The sequence below is a fragment of the Carettochelys insculpta genome, chromosome 11 (assembly GCF_033958435.1).
Source record: "Carettochelys insculpta isolate YL-2023 chromosome 11, ASM3395843v1, whole genome shotgun sequence".
Taxonomy (NCBI): Eukaryota; Metazoa; Chordata; order Testudines; family Carettochelyidae; genus Carettochelys; species Carettochelys insculpta.
The window spans coordinates 9454361-9472182 of NC_134147.1; the positions used below are offsets into that span (position 1 = coordinate 9454361).

Below are 17822 nucleotides of genomic sequence, written 5' to 3' on the forward strand. Positions count from 1 at the left end.
TGCCCGGTACCTGGAGAGGTGGGTCCATCCTGGTGGCCCAGACAGGCCTGGAGAGTGGAGAGCACCAGACAGGGAGGGTTGTGTTGGTCAATCCTCTTCTACCTCTGTGCGCGAGCAGCGTACGGGTAGGCACACCGATGGGGGGGCCAAATGGGGGGCAGTTGCTCTGGGGCCTGGCACATTGAAGGGCCAAGATCCCCTAGCTGACAGTGGTGGTGGCAGCAGCAGGTGACCCAGACCTTGGAGCACTGAGCAATGTGCTCTGGGCAGCTTTGAGGGGTGGGAATGTGGGGGCTGCCATGGCATGCTCCAGATCATGCTGAGGGCTGGCTGCCGCCAGCCCTACTCCTCTGCCCAAGGTCAGGCCCCCTGCAGGAGGGCAGGAGCACACAGCCAGGCCCCTCCTACTTTGTCCCGCAAGTCTGTCGACCCCCCAGTGTAGGGGAGCATGTGTGTCACCTCACCTCTCCCCTTGTGGTGTACGTGTCATTTCTAATGTGTTGGGTGGGTGGTTGGGTGGGGAGGAAGGGGGATATGTTTCATACCTCCCTGTTTGAACCCTAAAACCTTGAAGATGAGGTAAATATGACTCCAGCTATGCCGTGTTTCTTTTTAATGGGAAATTAGTGAACTTTATATTAATTTGAATGTTTACATTGCGTAGTTCTGGTTGATTGCCTTGGAACTTGTTTGAATGCAAGTAATTTAACCAGGTGTCCCACATTCAGCATCTGGAAATATGGGCACCCTATATTTGTCCCTCTTCCCCATCAGGGCTAGAGGTCCTCAGGAGCAGTTAGGCCATTGTGGTGTTGGCATTAGCCCTCAGCAAAAGTTGGCCCTTTGCTATATTTTCCCCTTACTAAGCAATATTGTGCAGCTGCTAAAACCGGGGAACTGAAGATGGTCAGATTCCCTTTGTACTGATCCAGCTTCCTGGGTTTGGTTTAGACTTGGGAAAATCATTCTTTTTCAGTTGACCTATGTTACTTTCAGCTTTCTGGGATCTTCCACTCTCATTAAATCGCTGTCTGTCACAAGACTTTCCCTGTGCATTTTTTTCCATATCAAGGGGTGAAATGTTGAGGTGTAATCAGCTGTATCTTATACAGTATGACAGCAATGAAGCCATTTAAATTCCTGATGCAAATCAAATGTGACTCTAATGCAGTTCCTAAGCAGAAACTCTTCCAACAACTGCAGAAACCCAAACCTTCCTCACTCACATGCCAAATAAACATGTCCAGTGTTTATATATATAAACATGTCCAGTGTGTGTGTATGTGTGTGTGTGTATATATATATATATATATATATATATATATATATATATATATATATATATATATCAAAGGCAGTGCTAGCCCATTGGGGTCTCTGAACAGGAATATTTTTGGCCTCCTCCCCCACATGACAAACGAAAAAATTGCTCAGGGCTCCCTTGAGTTGCTCAGAGTCCTAAGGAAATGCTTTAGTCTGCTTATACTAGTGCTAGCTCCGTTACTGTGATTGTCTTGGTCCATAAATGAAAACTTTGACCATAATTTAAATCCTTTCTTGGCCTTGAAACAACACAGCCAACATTTTCATTCTTGTATTTTTAGTCAATTTGCTTCTGTGCAAATCCCTTAAATTTTATGTTTAAGAGCCTTCACAGAAGTCATCTAGAGGACTTACTCCCAAGGGTGCAGGAGAACTCAGTGAGTTGGAAACAGGAGCCCAAGTCTGAAGGTGTGGCTCCTTTGCCTAGCTCTGCTGACAAATTCTAGACATAGGACTGCCCCAGACAGATCCCCTGCTGATGTAGAATCAAAATAACAAGGCTTAGAATGTTCCACCGCAACCAATAAATCACCAGGACTTCCCATGTGCCCTGATCTCAGGATGCCATTTTGCCACCTGGAAGGGTTAAAAATTTACGGGAGCCGGCCCAGTATATATGCACAGCCCAGAATAGGTAACACGTTAATCATAGCACCATAGAACATTGGACTGGAAGGGACCTCGAGAGGTCATTGAGTCCAGTCCCTTGCCCTCACGGCAGGACAAAGCACTATCTAGACCATCTCTGATAGATGTCTATCTAACCTGCTCTTAAATAGATCCAGTGATGGAGATTCCACAATCTCCCTAGGTAATTTATCCCAACGTTTAACCACCCTGACAGTTAGGAAATTTTTATAATTGTCTGAAATAAAACTCCCTTGCTGTGGTTTATGTTTGGCCAAGGAGAACAATTTTTCTCCCTCCTCCTCATAACCGTCTTTTAGGTAATTGAAACCAGCCATCATGCCCCCTCTAAGTCTTCTCTTTTCTAAACTAAACAAGCCCAGTTCTTTCAGACTTCCCTCATAGCTCATATTCTTTAAACATTCTTGTTGCTCTTCTCTGGACCTTCTCCAATTTCTCCACATCTTTCTTGGAATGTGATGCCTACATCTGGACACAGTACTCCAGTTGAGGCCTAATGAGCTCTGAGTAGAGTGGAAGAATGACTTCTCATGTCTTGCTCTCAACACTCCTCTTAATGCATACCAGAATCATATTTGCTTTTTTTTTTTTTTTTTTTTTTGGCAACAGCACTACACTGTTGACTCATATTTAGCTTGTGGTCAACTATGACCCCTAAATTTTTTTCCACACCAGTACTCCTTCCTAGACAGTTGCTTCTCATTTTGTATGTGTGAAGCTGATTATTCCTCTCTAAGTGGAGTGTTTTGCATTTGTCCTTATTAAACCTCATTCTGTTTACCTCAGACCACTTCTCTAGTTTGTCCAGATCACTTTGAATTCTGACCCTAACCTCCAAAGCAGTTACTACCCCTCCTGGGCCGTGTCTACATGTGCACGCTACTTCGAAGTAGCAGCACTAACTTCGAAATAGCGCCCGTCACGGCTACACGTGCCGGGCGCTATTTCGAAGTTAACTTCGACGTTAGGCGGCGAGACGTCGAAGTCGCTAACCCCATGAGGGGATAGGAATAGCACCCTACTTCGACATTCAACGTCGAAGTAGGGACCGTGTAGTCGTTGCGCGTCCCGCAACTTCGAAATAGCGGGGTCCGCCATGGCGGCCATCAGCTGAGGGGTTGAGAGATGCTCTCTCTCCAGCCCCTGCGGGGCTCTATGGTCACCGTGGGCAGCAGCCCTTAGCCCAGGGCTTCTGGCTGCTGCTGTGGCAGCTGGGGATCCATGCCGCAGGCACAGGGTCTGCAACCAGTTGTCGGCTCTGTGGATCTTGTGTTGTTTAGTGCAACTGTGTCTGGGAGGGGCCCTTTAAGGAAGCGGCTTGCTGTTGAGTCCTCCCTGTGACCCTGTCTGCAGCTGTGCCTGGCACCCTTATTTCGATGTGTGCTACTTTGGCGTGTAGACGTTCCCTCGCAGCGCCTATTTCGATGTGGTGCCGCGCAACGTCGAAGTTGAACGTCGACGTTGCCAGCCCTGGAGGACGTGTAGACGTTGCTCATCGAAATAGCCTATTTTGATGTTGCTACATCGAAATAAGCTATTTCGATGTTGGCTTCACGTGTAGACGTAGCCCCAGTGTGATATCATCTGCAAACTCAATAAGTATACTCTCTATGCCAATATCTAAATTGTTGATGAAGATATTGAACAGAACCACTCCCAGAACACACCCCTGCAGAACCCCATTTGTTATGCCCTTCCAGCACGAATGCAAAACATCAATAATTACTCTGTAAGAATGGTTATTCAGCCAGTTATGCACCCACCTTATAGTAACCCCATCTAAATTTTATTTGCCTAATTTATTGATAAGAAGATCATGCAATACTGTATCAAATGCCTTAGTAAAGTCTAGGTATACTACATCCACTGCTTCTCCCTTATCCACAAGACTTGTTATCCTGTCAAAGAAAGATTTCAGATTGGGCTGGCATGATTTGTTCTTCACAAATTCATGCTGGCTTTTACCTATTACCTTATTTTCTTCCAGATGTTTGCAGATGAATTCCTTAATTACTTGCTTCATTATCTTTCATGGCACAGAAGTTAAACCTGCTGGTTTGTAGTTTCCTGGGTTGTTCTTTTTTCCCTTATTATAAGTGGGCATGATATTTGCCCTTTTCCAGTCTTCTGGAATCTCTCGTGACTCCCAGGACTTTCCAAAGATGATAGCTAAAGTTTCCGATACCTCCTGTATCAGCTTCTTGAGTATTCTAGGATGCATTTCATCAGGCCCTGGTAACTTGAAGACATCTAATTTTTTAAAATAATTTGTAACTTGTTCTTTTTTTATTTTTCTTCTAAACCTATCCCCTTTTCGTTAGCATTCATCATATCAGGCATTTCTGCGTCAGACTTCTTGGTGAAGACCAAAACAAAGAAGTCATTAAGCACCTCTGCCGTTTCCAAGATTCCCGATGTTGTTTCTCCCTCCTCACTGAGTAGTGCACCTACCCTGCCCTTGGTCTTCTGCTTGCTTCTAATATATTTATAGAATGTCTTGCTACCCTTTATGTTTCTAGCTAGTTTGAGCTCATTTTGTGCCTTTTTCATCCTAATCTTGCCCCTGCATACATGTATTGTTTACTTATATTCATCCTTTGTAATTTCTCCTAATTTCCGCTTTTTGCATAACTCCTTTTTGATTTTGAGATCATGCAATATTTCCTGGCTAAGCCATGACAGTCTTTTACCATACTTTCCATCTTTGCTATGCATAGTATGGCTTGCTTTTGGGCCCTTAATAATGTCCCTTTGAAAAACTGCAAACTCTTTTCAATTGTTTTTGCTCACACTCTTGCTTCCCATGAGACCTTACCTACCAGCTCTGTGAGTTTACCAGAATCTGCTTTCCTGCGATCTATAGTCTCTGTTTTGCTGTTCTCCCTTTCACCATTTCTTAGAATCATGAACTCTGTGATTTCATGGTCACTTTCTCCCAAGCTGCCTTCCACTTTCAAATTCTCAGCCAGTTCTTCCTTATTTGTTAAAATCAAATCCAGAACTGCTTCACCCCAGTAGCTTTTTCTACGTCCTTGAATAAAAAAAAATGTCATCAATGCAGTCCAGGAACTTTCTGGATGGTCTGTCCCTTGTTGTGTTAGTTTCCCAACATATGTCAGGATAGTTGAAGTTCCCTACCACCACCAAATCCTGCACTTTGGATGATTTTGTTTGTTGCTTAGAAAAAGCCTCATTCACCTCTTCTATCTGGGTAAGTGGTTTGTAGTAGACCCCTAGCACGACATCACCCTTTTTTTTTTTACCACTTTTAACATAACCCAGAGACTCTCAATGCATCTGTCTCCTGCATCTGTCTCCATCTCAGTCCAGGTGTGCACATTTTTAATATATAAGGCAATGCCTCCTCCCTGTTGACCCTGCCCATCCTTCCAGAGTAAGCTGTGCCTTCCTATACCAATATTCCAATCATTAAAGTTACCTTGTAACTCCATCTAGATGTGTGCTGTGTTAAGGAACTGTCCCATTATAGGGAGGCTTTTATTTGTAGGTCACCAGAGCAAGTCCTGCTCATATTGGTAGAGATTAAATGCCACTGCCCCAGATGTGGGGCTTGTGGTAGGGCTGCAGTTTCGACCCTCGATATGTAACTTCTTCTCTAAGGCTGGAATACCATCCACTGGTGCTGATTTTGTTTGCTGGTTTGCAAGTCTTAATTATTCCTTTGGCATGATTGCTGGCCTTGAAGATGAATGATTTATGCATATAATTAATACCTGAACCATTTGCTGTCTCGAAGGTGAAAAGATTGTGCCCAGCAAGATCTGTACATAAGTTTAAACTGAATTGTCTTTTTACTTCATTCTTCTAGAGAAAGATTAAGGGAAAACCCCACATCCACAATCCGCAATGCTGACAGGTCTGTTGTTGCATGTGTTTGACCTGAGCATTCTGTCCCATGAGCTGGGTGGCTGTCGTTAGGGAGTTAGTTACGTGAAGAAATGGAAAAACAAACAAAAGGAAGTTCCATATGCAAAAAGTAAAAATAATTTCAAGAATCCATTAAGGCTAAATATTTCCACCCGTTTACATCACTTAAAAAACCCAAGCACTGAGAAGCAAGGAATGGATAACATGATAAATCTTAAAATGCCCAAGTAATAAATAAATTATTATAATCAGGTATTAAGTAATGGGTATATATACAATCAAATAAGTTTATAAACCATGAAAGGCTGTATGTATTAATAATTTTTTTAAAAATGTGTTGTTTGTATGTTGAGATTGTTTGAAAGAAATGGTTATCTCTTGGGGTCAGAGTTAAGGTTGTCTTGTGAGTCATTGGCAATGACTTGCATGTATTTGGGATGTAACATTAATCATGAAAGGCTAAGTTGCAAATGAGTTATCTCTAACCAGTGCAGCTGGCAGCTTGATATCATAACTCTAAGATATTTTGTATATGCCACACTCATTTATAGAAAGGATTTTTGAAATATATTAATAATACTTGCCTCTTAATATAGCACTCTTTATTCATTCAGAGATCTCAAGCACAAATGGAGAAATTGAAGCATACAACTGCCCAGGTCACGTGATTTGCCAAAGTAACATAACAAGCCAGTAGCAGATTCAGGCTATGTCTACAATATAGAGTTATTTAGAAATAACAGCTGTTATTTTGAAATAGCATTGTTATCATCTACACTACGCACATGCTATTCGAAATAGATGCTGTTAAGACATACCATAGCGCTATTTCAAAATAAGCCATAACAGCATATAATGGAACTATTTTGAAACAGTGCTATGTGTCCAGAAATGCTGTTTCCAAGTACATTTTGTATATAGCCGTGTTATTTCAAAATCAGATATTTTGAAATAGCTGTTTCAAAATGGCTCTGTTGTGTAGACATAGCCTCAGGGATAAACACAGCTCTCCAGACCCTTAGCCCATTGCCCTATGTGTCTGCTAATTTCTAAATTGCCAAGCAAGCCATTTCAAGCTCCTTAGACTGAGAGCCCTCTGGGGCTGTCTCTCTGTTGTGTAATTGTAACACACCCAGCAAAGTGGGGTCCTGATGCATGATGGGTTTCCAGGTGCAACTTCAATCCAAATATATATAATAATAGTTGCTGGCTTTTCCCCCCGATTCATTGTTCAATTTGCATGAATCTGTGACTAATCTTTTGGCTATGTAATTAATTAATTTCCAACATTTCTAAAAAAAGTCCCTAACTGTCCCACTGAAAGGAGGACAGGGGACAGCTGGGGTAAGGTGTCACCTCCTTTGACTTTAATGAAGCAATGCTGATTTATACTTGCTGAGGGTCTGCCCCACAAAATCAGAGTATCCTTTCACTTATATGGTAGAACACTTGTGAAGCCCATTTGATTTCAGTTATTCCTGATTTGCACCAGTTGGTATAAAAGCAGAATCACGTGCACGCTTTTTTCTAATTGAACAAAGTTTGTAAGAGCATTATAGCTGTCTCTTGTAGTTGCCTGTGAACAAATAAATTCATTGCAAGCATGAACAATGATGATTCCCTCTCTCTCTCAAATAACACCTCTGGTTTGTGCCTTCAGGTCTGGGTGGATGCTGGCACGCAGATATTTTTCTCTTATGCTATCTGCCTGGGATGCTTGACAGCCCTGGGGAGTTACAACAACTACAATAACAACTGCTACAGGTAACACGTACTTCTTCTCACATTTGCTTTTAATGTAGGCCTCAACCCTGAAGGCACCTATGTGCTTAGCTTCATTCATACATGTAGTCAGCATCAGTGGAAATACTCTCATGGATATAACTAGGCAAATGCATACCTGTTTGTAGAATCCAGGCCTTAGTCTATGGCAGGGTCTGTTTTCCAAGTCATGTGCATGGAGATCAGAATTGTGTGACTCTCATGCACAGTCTCAGTCACCTCACCAAGGTATTGGAACATGCAGTATCACTGGTGTAATTCTGTTGTAAAGTACTGGTAAAAGTCATACTGAAATATATTATATGTTTATCTGCTTTTTTAAAAAATGTCCTGTAAAAACAAGGCTTGCTTTACTCTTTGGGTGCTGTTGTACTGGATAGTTGTGTTGTAAAGCACAAAAAAATGGCTTAATAGATCACCTGTATTCACTATAGAAATCAGTGGAAGTTTTGCTGTTGACTTGAGTGGGTCCTAAGCACATGATTGAGTGCTTTCCTGAATCAGTGCCCAAGGGTTTCGTCTTGTGCAAAATTCCATTGGTTTGACTGGGGTGTAGGATGTGGGTGAATGCGAGGAGCCCAGATCCTGCCCTTTTACTCCAGATAGTAGTAAGAAGAAATGACATACTATGTATTTGTGGTATATTCATTTTTTTTATGTGCTAAGCTCAGTATATGGTGTAACCAAAAAAAGGGGACCAGTAAGTAATAAAGTTTTATGGATTTGTGATACATTCATTCCTCTTAGGCTACATCTACACAGCAGTGTTACTTCAAAATAAGCCATTCCAGAATAGCTATTTGGAAATTCCTTATTTCAAAATAACACAGCTACAAATGGCTGCATCTACACTAGCAAGTTCTTTCCAAAAAATGGGCCTTTTCTGAAAGAATCTGCGAAGCATCTACACAAAATGAGCTCTTTCAATCTGAAATCAAAAGAATGCAGCACTTTTTCTAGCAGCCCTCATCGTTTCCCAAATAAGGAAGAGTGTCTTGTTCCAAAAGATTCTTTCAGTCAAAAAAATGTGTAGACACCCTGGGGGGCCCTTTTTTAAAAGAGCGGTCCTCATGGTGCCGGAGTTTTTGATCCCTGTCTCGTTCTTTTGAAAGAGTGGAGGCTATGTGGACACTCTCTATTGAAAAGTGGATCAGTGTGTGGCTGCATTCTTTTGAAAGAAGTTGTTTCTGGAAGAGAAGTCCAGGAAGAACTTATTTCAAAAGATTGCCGTGGTTTAGGCATAGCCCACAAGAATGCATTTCGAAACAGCACTGAGCTATTTCAAAATAACATGTCTGGACATGTAGTGCCTATTTTCAAACATCGGAGGGATAGCTGTGTTAGTCTGGATCTGTAGCAGCAACGAAGGGTCCTTTCCAAGGACCAGCATCTGATGAAGTGAGTCTGTGCTCACGAAAGCTCATGCTCAAAACTTTTCTGTTAGTCTATAAGGTGCCACAGGACCCTTCGTTGCTATTTTCAAACAGTGTCATTGGACGCCATTATGGCTTATTTCAAAATAGCACTATTCCATATCTTAACAGCACCTATTTTAAAGTAGTTGATTTCAAAATAGGTATTATTCCACCTGCAATTAAATTTGCCAAATTTGAAATAACATGCCCATTATTTTGAATTTATTTCAAAATAGCACGTACATAGTGTAGATGCTCACAAAGTTGTTTCAAATAATGGCTGTTATTCCAAAATAACTTTGCTGTGTAATGTAGCCTTAAGGTGACTATGCCCAGTATATGGTGTTGAAAGAAAGAAAGAAAGAAAGAAAGAAAGGAAAAGAACTTACATGGAACTTATGTTCATGCTGTCTTGAGCAAGGACACTTGCCTGAGTTTAACATTAAGGTTTGTTACACACAAACTGGTGTAAATAAAAAAAAAATAACATAAAAAGGAGCCCAAAGTGAAAATATATTCCGGAGTCTGTATAAATTAGCCTGTAGATGAGTAGAAAATGAAAAAAAACAAAAAATACAAACACTTGATTTGAAAATTATTGTGAAATTCTTTGAAGTCATTATGTAGGTGGTGCTGTTCAGACAGCTCTCTCCTGTCTTCCTCTCCCACGCACACCATTTGGGGCATGTGCAGGAATGAAAACTGGACAATTGGCAGTGGGCACATTCCGTGCTCCTGCCACACATGCGCCCAGAGCTGGAGGAACTAATTCTCCTGCTGAAGCCCCAGGTTGGAGGCACTTTGTGCCCCAGCTTTGTTCAGTGTCTCTCGGTGCCTGTATTATATAACCTGTTCCAATATTCTGATGAAACAGTCACTTTTCAAACACCAGTCGGGACATGTCTCATTTCTGATCTGAGTGCCTTACACTAGTCCCCCAGTCATGAAATATTCTTGTTAATTAACCAGTTAATGCAATAGTTTTCTCAGACCACAGTATTAAAGAGAGATAATGTAACAGTATCTTACCTCCATATAGCAGCATCTAAAATGGAATCTCACTGGTGCCTCCTAATGTGCAATTGTTGAAGAGATCTGGCATGAGAACATCAGGGCCTTTCTAATACTAATAGACAATGGATGATGATATGGTGAAAATGAACATAATTATCAACAACAACAGAACCGTGAAGGATTTAAATCGTAAATTACAGTGTATGAATGAACCTGACAGGAGAGTAGCACTGGAAGCAGTTCTAAAAACTATATTCTGTGCTCGCTCTCAGGATGTGTCTTCTATATGTGGAAGATCAATCTGGTCAGAATTGATCTTCAAGGGGTTGATTTTGCACACCTACTAGGGACACAAAAAATTGAACTATCTGGGGTCAGCAGTTGACCTGGTGCTCCTCGTTATCGCAAGAACTAAGGGAATTCGGTGGGAAGGTCTCCAGAGGATGGCCAAGTAAGTCAATTGTAGAAAAGTCAATTCTAGTCATGCAGTTTCTGGAGCCCAAATTGTGTATCTACATTCAACTCTAATGTCTAGTGTAGATGTGGCCTCTGCAAATAAAACATACTTTCTAAAGGATTTTTTTCTGTGTTAAACCCAGTTTACTGTTGCAACACTTTTTGACACTAACTCATTAACTGACCTCAACTTTGACATGGAGGGTCTAGAAGAAGAGCTCAGTCTCAAGGCTCATTCCATCTTTAGACTTCTCAGAGGCTGCCATGAAGAGCCTCAGTGGTGATTCATTTGATGAGGACATCTAAGAAATAGATTTGATTCTGAAACAGACTGGAGGGCAGATCCTCAGTGGGTGCAAACTGGCATAGAGCTACTGCTGACCTACTGGGGACCTGGCCACAAGCATCATTTTGAGAAAGTCCAAACCAAACAGTCATTTGACAGGAACAGATAACTTCTTGCCGTATATGAAGAAATATTTCGTAATGTCATGTCTACAGTACTGAAATCTCACAGCACATGTTGTAACACTACAGCTTTGCTCCAGAGACTTTTGCTATGTTTTATGTTTATTATGACTGTTATTTTCTCCTCAGTACATCTTCATTTTGGTGGTGAATGACTGCTATGCATATATAATTTATAAAGTGCCATGGGATCCTCTGGCATCATATAAATATCACAGCTTATAAAGTGAATTGTCATCTAAACCGTTTAAGTTGTTCATTTCTTCCACACCTTTCTAAGTTCTACTGAAAATCAAGGAAACAGAAAATAAAGAGGTAGCAAAAACAGGCTTCATATTTGACCGGCTCCAATTCCAGTAAGAATTGGAAGCCATGATTCTGCTGAGAGATATAAACATGTGAAAATGTATTGGTGTGACTATTCTTGGATATAAGATTATTTACAAGCACACCTGTTTGCACGGTTAATGCTCAGTGATGTGTGTCTCTGGAGTTTTGAGTTAGGTTTGTTTTGTAAAGTCTGTTCAAGAAACCCAGCTGATGAACATAAAATGAAGCATTTTGGGGCTTGTTTTCCAGGGACTGCATTATGCTCTGCTGTTTGAACAGTGGCACAAGCTTTGTTGCTGGGTTTGCCATCTTTTCAGTCCTTGGTTTCATGGCTTATGAACAAGGAGTGCCCATAGCAGAAGTTGCAGAATCAGGTAAGTTTCCTAAGAAGATTTGTTGTGACTATAAATGTACATGATTATCAGCGTTTATAAAGTTTGGGAACTCTCTCCCTCTCTGGTCATTAGGTAGGTTGACATTTATCCAAGCTGTCTTGTATACGGTTTAGAAGGATGCTGCCATGTAACAGCTATGGTGCTGATTCGAATGACTGCTAGAAAACATGCCCTAGTATCAGTTTAATACTTTGGGGGTCCCGTATCTCTTTGTGAATAAAAATTAAATGAAAGCAGCAAACTACAGGAAGAGGCCAGATCCTCCTGCCGCAAAGCTGCTATAGCTGGGCAGCCAAGGCTTCCTTTGCATGGGGACTCCCTAGTGCATTATCTCTACAAGCCACTCTAGCCAAACATCTTATCTACTTGTGTCTCACCCAGCCTGAGCTATGTAGATAAGGTCATTCTCCACAAACTTTCCTTGAAAGCCTCATTCAGATTTCTTAACCAAAACACACTGAACTGGTTTGCTTCTTTTGATAAAAAGGCCAGTGTTTTTCATTATCAAAAAAGCAACAAGCCAGATCTTCAACTGATGCAAATCTTTGCAGGATCACTGAAGTCCTGCTGAGCCAATTCATTGATACCATGAAGTTCTCAGAAGCAAAGTAGAGAAATGTGCCATAGAGAAAATTACTATACAGTGGCTACACCACTTTTTGATAGACCATATTCAAAGAGAAGTTATCATTGGGGGCACATATCTATTGCAGTCCCACGTGGGTCTGTCCTGGGTCTGGGTAGTGTTCAACATCTTCATGGATGACAGGGCTAATGTGTGATGGAGTTCGGGGAGTGCCTGTGTGAGTCAGGCTGGATGTCTGAGGCAAGCAGCAGCTCCCAGTGGCTAAGGATGACCCTGGGGCTACAACTGGCAGGTGACACCTCTGCCTGAACAAAGAGCAGGGAGGAGCTGAGCTGGGGTTTTGAATCAGGGGCGGCAGTTAGAGGCTAGGAAAAGGGAGAGCTGGAAGGCAGCCAGCCTGAGGAGGGGGAAAGCTACACCCCAGAGGGGCACCCCTCGGGGTCTTCTCCCCAGGACAGGTTGGAAGGACTGTCTCTGGCTGCTATGCTGTTGCTTCTGTGAGAAACTGGACATCTGTTGCCTAATAAACCTGCTGTTGTACCTGCTGAGTGAGAGTCTCTCCTGCCAGCGGACGGGGTGCAGTGCAGGGGGACCCCTGAACCCCATCACATAATGCAATTGAGCATATGCTTTAAAAATTTGAAGGGATTGCAACCCCTTTGAAGGGCAGGATTAGAATTCAAAACCACCCTTGAAAAACTGGAGAAGTGGCCTGAAATCAATAAGTTTAAATTCAATAAAGTGGAAAGTACTAGTCTTAGGAAGAAAATATAAAATTCACTGCAGCAAGATGGGGATTAACTGGCTGCGCAGTATTACCTATTAGCAATTGCATTGCATTGAAACGACAATGTAATGAAGCTGCTAAACAGATTAAAATAATTTTGGAGTGCATTAGCAGGAGTGATGTAAGTCAGATGTAGTTCCACAAAGGTGAAGCCTCAGCTGGTTCACTGTGTTCAGTCAGGGCTTCTGGGAAGATGACAAATTGGAGAGAGTCCAGAAGAGAGTTAAAAAAGGATAAAAATGTAGGAAACCTGACCTCTGAGGAGAGATTTAAAAATGGGACGTGCTTAGTCTTGAGTAAAGATGACTGATTTGGGACCCTGTAACTGTCTTCAAATGTACTGAGGGGTATTACAAAGAGAACAGGGATCAATTGTTCTCCAAGTCCACTGAAGGTAGGACAAGAGGTAATGGGCTTAATCTGCAGTGCAGGAATTTTACATTAGATATTAAGAACCAATTTCTAACTACAAGGATAGTGAAGGGTTGGAAGAGCCTTCTAAGGCAGCTTGTGTCTTTGGAGCTTTTCAAGAACAGCTGAGATAAACGTCTGTCAGGGATGATCTCGTTTCCTTGGTCCTGCCTCACCATGAAGGGATGGATAAGATGATCACTTGAAGTCCATTCCCGCCCTCTGAGATTTTGTGCTGTAGACTTGCTGAGGATCTGGCTCCATATTTCCTACACCTGATAGTATCTCTTAATGCTGCCATGATCATCCACCCAGCAATATGCAGTTGGGGGATATGGTAGACTCCTATGCCAGAGAAGAGTGTCTTTGTTTACCATTCTGAGTCCATGAGATCATTGAGATTACTGAATGATTCTCTCTCTACACTTCACAAGGAGTCATTGCCTGGCCTAGAGTGGGCAGCTTTTCAACTTGAATGGGACCCTGGTGGGTCTGGTCAGTACTGCCAAACGAGCCATAAAAAGTCTGGTCAGTAACGCAGGAAGCCTAAAGCAGGTTTCCTACCTGCTGTGGCTTTGTGTGGCTCTGAGAAGCCAGGGCCTGTCACCCTGCCAGCTTCAATGCCTAGGGGCAGCCAGGGGGCTCCTCATACTGACCTGAGGCCTGCTCTGTGGCTGTCACTTGTTGGGAACCACAGCCAAAGGGAGCTGCAGGGGCTGTGCCAGTGGGCCAGACTGCTGTACACAGAGCTGCCTGGCTGCTCCTGTGCATGGGAGCTAGAGCAGGGACATAGCACTGCTTTGGGAGCTGCTTGAGGTAAATGCCACATGAAGCTTGAACCCTGAGCTTCCCTCTCTCCCCACCAGCCATGATCTCCCTCCTTCCCTCTGAATCCCTTGACCCCAGCCCCTTCCTGCTCTACAAACCCCACATCCCTAGCTCCAGCCCCAACCCAAAGCCTGCTGCTGCACCCTGAGCCACTCGTTTCTGGCCCCACCCCAGAACCTGCACTCTCAACCCAGAGCCGATGCTGCTTGTCAAACCCCAACCCCATGCCTCAGACCAACCCCGCCCCCCCATACTGCAAATCCCTTGGCCCCACCTCCCAGCACAAGGCCCCTCCCACCCCTCATCGCTGTCCTTGCCCCACAACTTGCATCCCCATACAGAGCTCTCACCCCCCCCTCAGATTCTAACCCCTGGCCTCATCCCCGAGCCCCTTCCCAAACCCATGATTCTTCCTTTCTGGCTGCACTCCACAGCCTGCACCCCCAGCCACAGGCCTCACCCCGACTGCCCAAGCCAGCCTGGTTGAAATGAGCAAGTGAGTGAAGGTGGGGAACAAGAGCGATGGGGGATGGGGTGGGAACGAGCAGAGTTGGAGAAGGGAGGGGGAAAGGGAGGAATCTCAGAGGAGGGGCAAGGAAGGGCAAGGGCAGGGCAATGGTGTATGATTGGTGTTTCCCTTCTATTCACCACTGGTGAGGCCACATCTTGAATATTGTGTACAGTTTTGGGCCCCCCAGTATGAAAAGGATGTGGATTTGCTGGAGCAGGTTCAGCGGAGAGCAACAAAAATGATTAAGGGTCTGGAGCACAAGACCTATGAGGATAGGCTGAGGGATTTGGGCTTGTTTAGTTTACTGAAGAGAAGACTTAGAGGTGATTTAATAGCAGCCTTCAACTTCCTGAAGGGGAGCTCTAAAGAGGAGGGTGAGAAACTGTTCTCAGTGGTGTCAGATGGCAGAACAAGGAGTAATGGTCTGAAGTTGAAGACAGGGAGGTGTAGGTTAGATGTTAGGAAAAACTACTTCACCAGGCAGGTGGTGAAGCACTGGAATGCGTTGCCTAGAGGGGTGGTGGATTCTCCATCCCTCGAAGTTTTTAAGTCCCGGCTGGACAAGGTCCTGGCTGGGATGACTTAGTGGGGGTTGATCCTGCTTGAAGCAGGGGGCTGGACTAGATGACCTCCTGAGCTCCCTTCCAGCCCTATGATTCTGTGAATCAGTGGTTTTGTGAGAGTAGAAAGTTGGTGACTTTGGCTTGGACTTCACTTGTAGGAGGAATCCCAACTCAGAATGGCAGGTAGCAGTTCTTGTTTTAAGTCTGGAAAGTCATACACTCTCTAATCATATCTTAGCACCTATATATGTATGTTGGGTCTCCCAAGGAGAAGGAGTGGTCTAATGCTGGGTTGTTCAAAAGGAGAAAGGGACTGAAAATCAGTTTAAGGAACTGGGTTAAGCATAACATGAAATTTATAAAGCTAGTAAAATTCACGAATACTGCTATGGCAAATGTATGTTATTTTCCACCAAGGATGGCGAGTTTAGAATGACTAAACTGTATAATGAAAGGCTAGCTTCATAAAGGTGCCACAGGAAATCACAGGGGCTTGTAAAATGCCACACTATTTCTTCTCTCAGTGCAGGAATGCAGTGAATGCTCTGCTAGCTTTGTGTCTGTGCTTTAATGGGGCGTGAGTGAATGGGTGAAGAGTTTAAGGAGGCAAGAGACTGCACTAGCAGAAGGATGAGGACAAAAGAGAGACTGAGCAGGAGGCAAATGTCCAGATTTGGTGAAAAAAGAGCCTGAAGGAGAGGGCAGGTGGACTTTCAGTTAGGGTGGAGAAGGGGCCATCACTACTCCAACGTATTCTACAAAAGAGATGTCTGTATGGCTACGCCTACACGTGAAGCCTACATCGAAGGAGCTTATTTCGATGTAGCGACATCGAAATAGGCTATTTCGATGAATAATGTCTACACGTCCTCCAGGGCTGGCAACGTCGATGTTCAACATTGATGTTGCGCAGCACCACATCGAAATAGGTGCTGCAAGGGAACGTCTACACGCCAAAGTAGCACACATCGAAATAAGGGTGCCAGGCACAGCTGCAGACAGGGTCACAGGGCGGACTCAACAGCAAGCTGCTCCCTTAAAGGGCCCCTCCCAGACACACTTGCACTAAACAACACAAGATCCACAGAGCCGACAACTGGTTGCAGACCCTGTGCATGCAGCATGGATCCCCAGCTGCAGCAGCAGCAGCCAGAAGCCCTGGGCTAAGGGCTGCTGCCCACGGTGACCATAGAGCCCTGCAGGGGCTGGAGAGAGAGCGTCTCTCAACCCCTCAGCTGTTGGCCGCCATGGCGGACCCCGCTATTTCGATGTTGCGGGACGCGGATTGGCTACACGTGCCCTACTTCGATGTTCAACTTCGAAGTAGGGCGCTATTCCCATCCCCTCATGGGGTTAGCGACTTCGACGTCTCGCTGCCTAACGTCGATGTTAACATCGAAATAGCGCCCAACACGTGTAGCCGTGACAGGCGCTATTTCGAAGTTAGTGCCGCTACTTCGAAGTAGCGTGCACGTGTAGACACGGCTTATGAGGAACATAGTTAACTTAATACATAAAGTACCACCAGGTGGCACTCAAGACTACCTAGCACCGTTCATAGGTTTTGTGTGACCAATAGAAGGTGTGCATGCTGTGTGCTGTCAGTTACTTCCAACGCGCTGTTCTTAACACTTGCAGCAGTACCGCACTGTGCCATTTCAGACAAATTGTTCCTTTAATGCTCAACACGGTTTTCACAGAATTGCTTTTGGTCACCCAACCAAACTGTGACCTGGGCTGTCATAAGCAGCAGGCCTATCTCCATAGAACTGTGTCCTGCATATGTTGGCAGAGAATAGGGGAGCCTAGGTTTTGTCCTGGTAATGAGTCATCGGGTACAGCTGAGCTGGCATGCCAAGGGAATTAAAGTGTACCTGGTGTAAGGCAGATCACTTCCCCTAACATACAGCAGTTACAGCAGCACCGTTTTCAGTGAGCTCTAGCATACTGTCTCTTTTATTTAGCTCTTCACATCTGACTTATTGCTCAAGGAATGTCTAAGTATAAGCAATTTCATTTCTTTGCTTCCCTTGCAGGACCAGGACTTGCCTTCATTGCCTACCCAAAAGCTGTCACCATGATGCCTCTTTCTCCACTATGGGCAGCCTTGTTTTTCATGATGCTCATATTCCTTGGACTAGATAGTCAGGTATGAGCCATCGTAACAAAGAGGAAGCCATGCTAGTCTATACACTATCAAAACAAAAAGCAGTCAAGCAGCACTTTAAAGACTAGCAAAATGGTTTATTAGGTGAGCTTTCGTGGGACAGACCCACTTCTTCAGACCATAGCCAGACCAGAACAGACTCAATATTTAAGAAATATTGAGTCTGTTCTGGTCTGGCTATGGTCTGAAGAAGTGGGTCTGTCCCACGAAAGCTCACCTAATAAACCATTTTGCTAGTCTTTAAAGTGCT

The 17822-nt window shown here is 43.8% G+C and overlaps 1 protein-coding gene across 1 annotated transcript in view; it reads left to right on the plus strand.

The window, feature by feature from the left end:
* SLC6A11 (solute carrier family 6 member 11) overlaps positions 1–17822 on the plus strand; it is a 222249-nt gene that overhangs the window by 187838 nt on the left and 16589 nt on the right. Inside the window, exons 7-9 of the mRNA XM_075005057.1 lie at positions 7520–7623; positions 11574–11698; positions 17442–17554. Coding sequence (XP_074861158.1) covers positions 7520–7623; positions 11574–11698; positions 17442–17554 — 342 coding nt within the window. The remainder of the gene's footprint in view (positions 1–7519; positions 7624–11573; positions 11699–17441; positions 17555–17822) is intronic.